Here is an 11,516-nt window from a genome sequence, read left to right on the forward strand (position 1 = left end):
TTTTAAGGAGAAGTAGAGGCAGAGACATGGCATCAGAAGCAGCAGAAGACTGGTGTGGGTGGCCTTCCTGGCCCATGGAACACGGTGGCTGCAGTGAATGGGTGGACACATGGAGCAAGATAGCTGAGTGCCTTTGCGTAAGAAGCTTGCTGGAGCATTGGGGTACCTCCAGGTACTTCCTGGTGGTGTTAAAGAGCTTCTTTACAGCTTAACACTTGTCTGAGCAGGGCAGGGGCCAAGAGCCAAGGTCATACAGAGTCCTGTCTGTGAACACGGCTGAAAAGCTGTCCTGAACTAATATGTGGCTTAAGTCATTCCTGAACCTGAACACTTACCTGCTCCTTCCCTGATAAACTCCACGGCCCCGAGCGTGGCCTGTGAGGTCTGTGTGGCTGTGGCAACACCTTTCTGAACCCACCAGAGAAGCGGAGCGTGCCTTGGGAGGGATGGATGACGGGGGAGGTATGCTGGGCTTTCAGCTCCTAAAACTCAGCCAGGCGATAATGAACTTGAATTTTCTCCCCTTGGGAAGTTTGATGTGGAAGTCAGACATTGCCCCATCATTTTTGTCAATGGTGAAAATACAGGGAACACAGTTGGCTCCAGGTCTCGGGGTCCCTGGTCCCATTATCCTGCCTTCTCCCCAGCACTCACGAGGAACTCCCAGAAGGAAAGGAGACCACAAGGAAGAACGAGCACAGTGCCACCCATGGGCCGCCCAGCTGGCTCTGGCACTGTCAACAGCACCTGGTCACTATCTGCCCTCCTGCCTACCCCCTTCCCCTGCCCAGCCATCTCTGTATAGCTGATCCCAACTCAGCCCCCATCACCTTCTCTCTATGTCCCTTCCATGAAGACCCACCACCATTGGCTTCCTGCTGATTTAGGCTAAGAGTTCTCAGTCAGAGCCATTCTGCCCCCAGGGGATATTTGGTAATGGCTATGCACTTCAGTGACTTGGTATACGTGCGTGCGCGTGCGCGCACACACACACACTCCTCTCATAGACAAGACACTGAGCTGTTATCAACTGTCAAATCTAAACGGATGCAAATGAACCCTTCTTTCACTCTTTCTGTTAAACTTTTCCAAAGGGTTCGGATGGAGAAACCCTCAAAAAGGACCCCCTTACCAATGAGATAACAGAAGTTCAGAAGGGCTGACGTATTGGAGCCAAGATTCCATCTCAGGCCTGGCAGACAGCAAAGCCCACGTTCTCTGGTGGCGCCTCACTCCTGCACCCCAGTGCAGACAAGTCAAAGGTGTGGAACCCCCCAGCTCTGCTGGGGCCTTCCAGCGACGGTCACCTTGCGCCGAACGTCTCGGTGCACAGATTCCTGGCAGTGCTGGCACGGTCCCACATGGACCAGTTCCCTCTCAGGATGGAACTTGAACCTGGACAGGCAGGCGGTAGTAATTTTTTGGCTCCCTTCTTTTGAAAAAACAAAAGAGAAAGCTTAATTCCCTGCTTGTACAGATTGCACTTCCTGTAGCCCAATGTCATTAATCAGCTGTGACCTACAGCAGCTGGAGACAGGAAGTGGCCCAGCGACCTTCTGTAGGAGACTGTACCCAGCGGGCAGGGCCAGAAGCACCCCCAGGGCCCAGCCCAGGGTAGGAGAACCACAGTCTCAGGCCCTTGAGGTGGCAAGAGCGGTGTTCCATGGGAGGTCCTCGAGACCCCGCTCCACCTCCCGCCGAACACACAGTGAGGCAGAGCTGGAGGGCCGGCGGCAAGGGGAGGTGGCAAAGAAGCATTGGCGGCTGATTGTCAACAGTGTTCAGCTCTCAGCCCCAGTGGCCTCAGAGGGCGCCTCTGAAGAGGGTGGGGGGAAGCACCAGGGCCAGGGGTGTGATTGGCAGTGGTGGGCTGACCAGGCCTCTGGCAGAGCCAGGACGGGGCCAAGGGAGGCAGGTGCCGCGGCGATGGTCACGCTTCAGCTGGAGAATGGAGCTCTTCTCTCCGTCTTATTTCTGAGACGTACTCTCTACCGATAGTGTGGGAAGGTGACTGAAGACAGCACCGGGTCCTAAGCCCTTGAACAAGGACTCACTGTCAGGATGGCCAGTCAAGTGAAGACATCCCTATGCCGCACCTCCTGCCTCCCAAAGCCTCTTTTGCTGTGCGCTTCCCCCCCACCCCACCCCCCGCCCCCACTCCTGGGCTACAGCGACAGTGTTCTCCTTGAAGTCCTGCCACCCCTCTTCCCTGCAGTCGGCACAACCTCCTGGCCCTGCTGGCCACCCACAGATACCTCGAGTGTAGACTTCATCCTGTAAGCCCTGCGCCGTCCATGAGGGCCTCCGTGGTCCAGCTGGTGGCCTTGCCAGCTACTCCGTATGCTCCCCCAAATGTGCTGTGCACACACAGGTCCTAACCAAAGCCCCCTTCCTGGCAAGGCCCCCAGGTGGGGGCCAGCACTCTGCTCCCACAGTACTCAGCCCCTCCCAGCCCCTGGCTTCCTGCTCGCCCAGCTCCCTCCCAGCAGCCCCACAAAACGCCCTCCAGCGGGGACTAGAGGAGCCCCGTATGTAAAGGGAAACAGAAGAGAAGTGCAGATGGACTCCAGACGGTCTTGCCCTGCAGACCCGGCTTTTGGTGGCCCCCAAAGCACGTGGACAAAACCCAAACTCTGCACTATGTGTGGCCCCATGACCTTCCCCGCCCTGCCTCTGGCCCCATCTTCCACCCCTCCCCCGGAGTTCCTGACTGACCCCCTGCCCCTGGCACTTTGTCAGCCTCTGCTGGAGGGGTGCTATGGCACCGAGAGCCCTGGTTCACTCTGTCCACTCTGCTACCCCTTCCCAGGTGGCAGTCTGGGGTTTGGGAAGGGGCCTGGTGTGCAGGGCACATCGGCCCCTGAGTTCCATGCGGACACTGTGAGACAACCTCCCATGGCGGTGTCGGACACAGCCACCAGCCCCTGGCGTCCACCAGGCACTCCGCACAGAGTGACCAAAGCCATGGAGAAGGGAGCTCAGTCCTGTGGTGGACGAACCTGCAGCTCGCTCTGCACCTGGGGCACAAACGGGACACGGCCCCACATTGAGGCGCTTGCCGTTTTTGTTCTGGAAGGCACGGGTCTCTTCAGAGCAGTTCCTGCGCAGGCTTCCCTGCCGCTCCCCGTTACCACCCAGGCAGCCTCCCAAGACCCCTCCCCACAGAGCCCCACCACAGCCTGCAAGATACAAATGCTCGGAGCGAAGCTGTCTCCCAGCCAGTCTGTAAGGGGCAAGGGTCACAAGTACTGTGCCCCCAGTGACCCTTCTAGAAGCTTGTGAGGTTGACACACCTGTATACCTGGACAACTGGCTTCACTTGCCTTGTTTGTCTTGTTTATTGAGCCCCGTGTGTGCCCACCCTGCCAAGGTACTGGTGTGGGGCCAGAGATGAGACAGCCTGAGGAATAAAGGGGGTGGCCTCTGGATGTGGGAGCACTGTTGGGATGCGTGGGGGCAGGCCACTCCATCACGGGAGTCCACTTCTTCAGGGTGAATGTGGGATTGGCCATTCAGACTCTCAGGGAGGTCGCAGAACGGGGTCCTATACTCCCAGGAAAGAGCGCTCCTACATCGCATCTGAGGCAAGCACCCAGCTGGCAATTGTAGGACTATGTGCTACTGTCCTCCACCAGGAGCCCACCCTCACATGACTGAAATGGCACAGTCGGGCCTGGAACTCAGATGTGGCATAGGGCAGAGACTCAGAGAACCCTGGTGGGAAGCAGGGCAGCCTGGGGATCCTACTCAGAACCCCTCCCTCCCAGGTGCCACCCAGCAGAGTCGGCTGAGCAGAAGAGCTGGAACTGGCTCCATCCGTGGAAAGGAGCTACGTTTTCCAAGCATTGCCGTGGGGCTGACAGCAGCCCTGCATGAGAGGGCATCAAGCTCAGCAGGACCTCAGTGGAGTGCACACGGGGGTGGGGCACTGGGCGAGCGCCTGGCTCAGTTCCCTCCTCTCTGCCACCATGGGGCAGGCAGTCAGAGTGCCTGGGAGCAGGGGTGGGCCCGCTGCCACCACTGCCTCTCCTGCTGCCCATGACTGGAAGTGCAGGCTCATCCGACAAGAGACAAACCAGTCCCTGAAGTTCATGAGGCTAGGTCCACAATAGAGGGATGAGGCATCATTCAAACCTGATAAGCTTCGACAAAAATTAGCAGGACCCTAGACCTCTGTATTTCAGGTTGGAAAGTTCCCCAAATACACAGTGGCCGCCCAATGGACCCAAACACACCAAGGGCCGCAGAGGACTGGCCGATGTGTCCTTCTTTTGTATTTGGGGTTGTCATGCTTACAGCCAACTCATGGCAACAGAGCTCTGACTCGGGGTTTGACCAACACTGCTAGCTGCTCCCAAAGGCGCCCACGCTCCGGATGCATGTGATCGTTAGATCATCTCTCGTCCACTTGAAGACAGATTAGAGTGTAGGGATGGTATCCACTGTCCGTCAGGTCACTGTCTGTCAGCCTGATGGTGCCTCCTTGTGGGTGTGGCCTTCTCTTAAGAAGGACCCTGGGAACCTTTCCCTTCTTTCTCTGTCTGCCTTTGCCTTCCTGCTTGGTGGCCACCCAGGTAGCTGCTGGAGCCCTGCCCTGTTTCCACGGACCTGGGATCCACGTGACTGTACCCAGTGGCCTGTAACCTGCCTGCACTCGGCATCGTTGCATGTGGCTGTGTGAGTCTTCAGGCTTACTTACAGACGAGTACCGGACTTCAGGACTTGAGTTGGACTGGGCTGGGATGTTTTATTGATGCAAAATTACTTCTTGATATAAAGGTCTTTCTTACACATAGATGAGTGGCATTGGATTTGTTTCTCTAGTCAGCCCGACCTAAGACAGTACATAAGAGGCAGGGCTACCGGCACTGGGGCTGGAGTACCTATCTTCTTGCAGGACTACAGGCACCTGCACTCGGTGTGGGGTGTGCAGGCTGAACAGGGGCCCTTGGTGGGCTGAGGTCTTCTGCCCTTGCTGCTCTGGCCCTTCTGGAGTAAAGACTTCTATCAATGACGCCCCATGCTGTGTGCCCTGCTGAGCAGCAATCCTGGTGACACAGGTTGTGTGTGGGCTGTGGGCTGTAAGTGCTGCAGGTCACCTGCTTGCTGCTGAGACAGACACACTCTTATTCTGCCCAGATCTGCCTGCTCAGGAGCACCAACGGGGAGTTGTGCCACCTACTGGTAACTTGAGCTCTTCAAAAGGCTTGCTATCTCCTGTCCAGGCACACATCGCAAGGCACTCTGGCGCGGTGCTTCCGAGAAGGTGTGTATAAGCAGTGACTCATGGCTGTCTCACGAGACAAGTCCCCTGGACTCCTCACGAGGCTCTTCCCTACCCTGAAATCCTCAAATGTGGAAGGTGAGAGGTGGGGAGAGTGGCTGGCTGGAGCTTCTGTCCTGCCTCTCAGTCTGGGTAAGTACTGTGCTTAGCCCGAGATGGAGGGGTAATAAGGGGGACAATGTGCGATGGTGGGTACTGGGGGTGCTCCGGGACAAAAGTTTCATGCTCAGATGCCTCTCTGCTCCTCAGAGCCTCCACTGTAGGATGGAGATGGTCAGGCCAACTCCTTGGACTGCCCTGAGGGCCAGGTTAACCACCATGAGCACCTGGCACAGCCCTGGGCACTTGCAGGCATGGAGCAGGAAACAACAGAATGGACACCATGTGATGGACAGGAGCACCTGTCTGGAGAAGCCTCAGTGGTGCCTGGAAGTGGCTTCCAACCAGACCCCACGTCTGTCAGAGCAGCACTGTGCTCCGCAGGGTTGGCACCAGGTGATTTTTCAGAGATCACCAGACCTTTATTCTGTGGCATTTCGGGGTGGGTTCAAGCTCGACCTTCCGGTGAGCAGCAGAGTCCACTAGTATTATCTGCACTTCTTAGAGATGCAGGCTCCTAAGGACCCTGGCAGAGTGCCTCTTATCTGGAGGTGACTTCCTTGGGGGAGCAGAAAGGTAGCTGTAGGGCCTTCCAATCTCACCCCCCACCCGGTCCCCCACAACTTTTTGAGAAGGCTTATGGGGTGCCAGGAAGGAGGCAGCCCTCCCTCCAACCCCCTGACCCCTAGCTGCACCTTTCAGGAGGCATGGATCTTCGTCAAGATGCTTGCCTCTCCGGTCCAAGTCTGTGCTCTAGGAAACAGATTATTTGCATTTTAGCTTTCAGCTGTGACTCTTGAACCCGAGGACCAAGTGTCCTTCCTAAAATTCTATCAGGGGTTGCAATCCGCTATGGGTCACATTCGTGTAAAGGCATAACCTACAGATTGTGAGGAAGTCTTTGGAAACAACATAAGGATCTAATTTCCCAAATATAAATAAAACTTCCTATGCCTCAGCAACAAAAAGACAAAAAGGGGAAAGAATGTGATAAGACACTTCACCAAAGAGGGCTGTGGTGAAACGAGTTCCTTTGTGTGGTCTTTTTTTCTCTTGTTTGTTTTTGAAAAGCAGCTGGCGAGATCACTAGTTGTAGAAGTGGTAAGTCCAGTCTAGTTCAGTTCAAGTCCACAGGTCAGATGGTAAGCTGGAAGGAGGCTTCTCCTAATTCATGCAGCGTACAGGGGCTGACAAGCCAGGAAGCCCATGGGCTGGTGGATACAAAATCAAACGAGTCCAAGGTTAGCAGGCCGCCGATGGCTCCTGAGACTGGCAGGCAAGATGGCAAGAGGTCGATGAACCAGATGCAGAATCCAGCTCCAGGAGAGGTGGGTGAAGCTTTCTTCCAAAAGCCTGGAGCCTGTGACCTACTCAAGGGGCTGCATCCCACCACAGTTGCTGGGTGCTCATAGAGTTGATTACATTGTTAGACCCCATCAAGCAGTTGATTACATTGTGTTAGATCACATCATGAAGGGGGTGGGGGTTTCTGCCAAATGAGTGAAAACCCTGGCCCCAGTCAAGTTGATACACAGCTTAACCATCACAGGGATGGTGACTGGGTTTATTTGTATTTCAAAGGGGTAATCTTGTTAGATTTTTTTTCCCTGGAAAGATATAGGATGACCACAAGGACATATTAGGAAGAAGGTTTTAAAAATCGAAAACTACACTGATGAGAAAAAGGCCACTAAGGAATTCCACCACCTCACCCCACCTCTGCACCCCCTCATCTGCTCAGCTTTGAGAGTAGCAAGGGCTATTCTAAAAGCATTTTGTTGGGAAAGCTAACCCCATTCATTCTCCAGCCCTGATTTTGCTACTTCAAGCTTCTTTACATTCCCAAACTCAAAGAATATTTCAAAGGAACACAATTTAAATCCCTTGAGAATGCCAAAGTTGTCATTTTGAACTGATGTGAACTGAAGAGCAAAATTCTTTGGGGAAGGGTTAGAGAAATGGGGACACTTCAGACCTGGATGGAGGGTGTGTCAAGAGACAAGAGTCTCACCTTTTAGTATTTCTGTTTTATGAAGAGTTTACAGTTTTGCAGCAATACTTTCTGACTCGACTATTCTTATATAAGTATATTTCATATATGTGCAATAAAATACATGGGGGCAGTTACAGATACTTTTTAGACACTCACAGACAGCTTTCCTAGGGTTAGGGTTAGGACCAGGATCTCACAGTTCCTAAAGTTCATGGCTGGTGAGTAGCACTGGGAGTCGTAACCGCTTACAAGGGCAGCCATTGAAGATACAACTATGGAGCGCTCCTTATCTGGAGTTCAAGAGAAAGAAGTCCCTGAAGACTCAGAGAAGGAACAAATCGAAGGACTAATCGTCTCGGTGCACCATGGCCTGCCTCCTCTGCCCTGAAATTCTAGGAACCGGATGGTGCCCAGCTAACACTCCCATGTGCTTGGATCAGGGCCACAAAAGATGGATCCTGATAGGAAGGGAGAAAAATATGGAACTGAGCGTCAGGTTTTCAAAAAATCCAGATGGATTGGACCCACTGAGACAGGATGAATCCCGGAGTCAACTGCCCTGAGACATTCTTTTAGCCTGGAGCCGAAACCAGCCCCTCAAGCCACCTTTGAGCTACCTCGGAGGTTAGCTTATAAAGCACACCCGCCGTTCAAAACACCGCATCCCTAGAGGACTAAATGGTCAACGGATCCCCGACCCTTTAGCATCCACTCGAGAGTGCCGATGAGCCGGGTAGGGTCTGTGAGAGGGGCCAGCGAGAACTGCGCAGCAGACACAGTGAGAACACCGACCATGCGACCAGTGTAATCGAACCGAACAACAGGTAGAAATTGCCACCTAGGAACCTGCGTTGCTGTGTACACTTCTGAAAGTAGAAATGAAATATGTTACAAGGAAACAACAAGATTACTGGACCTCCATCCCACAAGGAGGAATGGGTAATCCTCCAGGACCAAATGCCCCTCACTGGCTACTACTTGCCGCCTGGCCTCTTCCACACTGGCTTGGCCCTGCTGGCCTGACGGAGCACCGGGTGTTAGGGACAGATGTGAGAAAACTCCAGGGAGCTCTGGACCCCATGTTCCCATGGCACAAGGCCTACCATGGGTGGCACTCTGCCCCAAGCAGCCTCCTTCCCTCCCACCTCATTGGCCTTCACTGCACAGCCCCAGCAGGGCCACCCCAGGGCCAGCTCAGCCAGTGTCCAGCATGCAGTGCGCTGGGCTCCTCCCCTTGCCCAGCCCTGGGGTCTCTGCTTCATGAAAGGCTCCTTCACAAGAAAAGCTCTCCAGAAAGGTTAGAAGTGACCCCATGGAAGGGATCCACAGGAAGAGACGAGGCGGGGAAAGTGGGGTGGAGGGAGGGAAGATGGGGGGTAGGATGAAAGGACTGAACCAGTTATAGTTAATAAAAAGCTTAAAAACCACAAACAGGAAGCAGACCTATTAAAAAGGCAACACTGACATAAGAAAGGAATGTGAACTTGAGCTGACTTCAGGAGTGTCATGCCATCGCTCCCCCCTCCTCACCCCTCTCCATGAGTGAGGGGTCCCCCAGCAAGATTCCTCTGGCTTCTGGCCTGCTCTTGGAAAACCCAGGTATGCCTGGGCTTGGAGGAAGGGGAGCTGAGGAGGTCAGCCTGATGCTATCAAGTCCAAGACAGCCTTTTCCTTTGGGGGGTGGGGGCCGCAGGATCTGGGGGCAGGGTCCTGTGACAGTGACACTGAGCCAGTCCTCTGGCAGCTCAGCCCTAGATGGGGCCCAGGCCTCTGGTGGCTTGTATACCTCAGTGGCCTGCACCTCTGGCCCAGTAGAAGGGCCAGGAGCCCCTCCTACAGGGAAGCATGCCCAGCGAGTGCAGGGCATCTGGAGAGAGCCCCTCTGTGGCCCCGGGCTTCACCAAGGTTCCTGGTGATGGCAAGGGAAGGATAGGAGGCAAGGCCGGGTTTCTGCCCCTTTGAAATGGGGACTGCAGCCCCCACCATCCATCCCATCTCCAGCGCCCTGGGAGGGTCTAGGAAGGCCTCGGTCATCACTGCCCTTTTGCGTGAGAGCCCGCTGGGCTTGAGGGAGGTCCGAGAGGGAAGGCTTCAGGAGAGTGGAGGTGCACGTGGCCCAGGTAGCTGGGATTCCCGCCTCCTGGACGGAGCCTGAACACAACCCTTGCTTCAGGAAGTGCTACCTAGGGGTGATAAACCATTAGTCCCCTATGGTCATCCTACACAGAGTGAAGCTAGAATCCTGTCACGCTGTGCGATGCAGTATAGGTCGTGCCATTGCGAGAATGGACGTGGGAACCTAGGTGGTGGGCGTGTGGCTGTTCCCCGGAAGCTTCTTTCGATCTCATTCTGTGTGTGAACATTCTCATCACAGATGGTGGGTCCCAGTGCACTGCATAGAGACGTGCCCGGGCCCCCATCCTCAACGGGGCTGCCGGGCACTCCAGGTCAGACCCCACCCGGTGCTCAGGGCACAATGACACCCACTGCTCCAACACCTCAAAGGCTCTCAAGGCCTCCATGTCTGCTCATCCCTCTTTCTGAAGAATGCTCTCCCTTAGACATGCGCGTGGCTCCCTCCTTCCCTTCAGTCAGGTTCGTAAGCCACAGGCCTATCTTCAAAGAGGCCATCTTTGGTTAGTTTAGCCAGTCATACTCCTAGCCTGTCCCTGTCGGGTTTCCTCTACAGCACAAGTTGTTACCTGACTTGTCATATACCTACTCAGTCACTACTCCCTCCCCGCAGATGAATGAATGAGTGAACTACACAGATCCGGAGCTCTGTCTCCATCAGCAGGCGCCCAGCCTAGCTCACTGTGCACTCCCCAGGGAGCTGTCTGCCCACAGGCCCTGAATCAGCCCTTCCTTGGGTGCCACACTTGTCAGGGCCCCCAGAACACACTGCCCTCTCGGGGAGCATGACCTGCAGCGGGCAGAGCACCAAGCGTGGGCTGAGATGTGCTCATGGGCAGCACCAGGCTCTGCCTCCAGTCAGAGGGCCACCACGTCATTCCGGCATCACGTGCCCATGACAGACAACAGGGGGCTCAGAACTGTGGGTCTCCACTGGGCAGGAGAGAGGGGTACACGCATTGCAGGCCGTCCTGGTGGCCCCAGGGCAGTGCAGGCACTCGGTGGGTTCCTTCACTCACACCCTTTTCTGAGCCACCCCATGTGGCTGATCTTGCCGCCCTACACCCCAGAGAAGTGGAGCACCTCATCTGACGTGACACTGGGACCAAGGGGCACTGGGAATGCAAGCTCAGCCCCTGGCTTTGGCTTGAGGCTTGGTCCTGGCTCGTCCTAGGATGCACGCTGCCTTGTGGCCACATATCAGTGGTACCAGAGGCCATGGTGCCATGTAGGCTAAGCCCTGTATGCCAGCCAAGCGGGAGAAGAGATCTGAGCTTCCGCCATCAGTCTAGGAGTGTTACCTTTCCCTGGCCTTGACCTGCCCCCATCTCTGCCTCCCTTGCCCAGTGCCTGAGAACAAGAAGAAAGCAACTGTACTCACCAGGGATGTGGACTTTGAACTTGCCACTCTGGCCGAAGGCCCCGTCAATGACCCCCAGCTCCCCGGTGGACAGATGCACCTTGAGCCCCACGAAGAGCTGGATGTTGGTCTCCTTTTTGAACAGGGAGCGGCCGATCACACTGTAGTCATCTATCACCTGTGCCCACACACCCGCCCGGGGAAAGGGGGCATCAGTGCCTGCCAGGAAAGGCCACAGTAGCTCCAACCCTCCCATCAGCCCCCTCCCCACCTCCAGCCCACAGAGGTGGAGGAGGCTCATGTCCATCTTACAGGAAACGACACACACACAGGGCGAGGCAGACAGCTGGGCAGTCAACTTCACTGACTCTTGCTGCTCATGGGACACTGACCACGGGCTGGGCCACCACCTCGTGCTTCATTCAGTATCCAAGTCTCCTAGCAACTCTGCAGGCGGGTCCTCTCCTCCAGTGCAGACAAGGAAAAGGAATGCGGCAGGGTTCTGGAATCCGTTCCAGGTCCAGCGCTCATGGGAGCAGGGATAGGCTTGAGCCCAATGTCCTGGATGACAGCGCCCCATTCCTGAGCTGTCCCTCGGTCCTGCATCTCACCTGTCGGAGAACTTGCCCGCACACTGTGGATGACAG

General features: G+C 55.5%; 1 protein-coding gene across 1 annotated transcript in view; it reads right to left on the bottom strand.

Moving 5' to 3' along the window:
- The window catches only part of EEFSEC (eukaryotic elongation factor, selenocysteine-tRNA specific), a 315,381-nt gene that overhangs the window by 35,632 nt on the left and 268,233 nt on the right, over positions 1–11,516 (bottom strand). The window contains exon 7 of the mRNA XM_030885558.2: positions 10,891–11,047. Within this exon, the coding sequence (XP_030741418.2) occupies positions 10,891–11,047 (157 nt within the window). The remainder of the gene's footprint in view (positions 1–10,890; positions 11,048–11,516) is intronic.

This window comes from Echinops telfairi, unplaced genomic scaffold, assembly GCF_000313985.2.
Source record: "Echinops telfairi isolate 266 unplaced genomic scaffold, ASM31398v2 ScPeMD7_31;HRSCAF=116, whole genome shotgun sequence".
Taxonomy (NCBI): domain Eukaryota; kingdom Metazoa; phylum Chordata; class Mammalia; order Afrosoricida; family Tenrecidae; genus Echinops; species Echinops telfairi.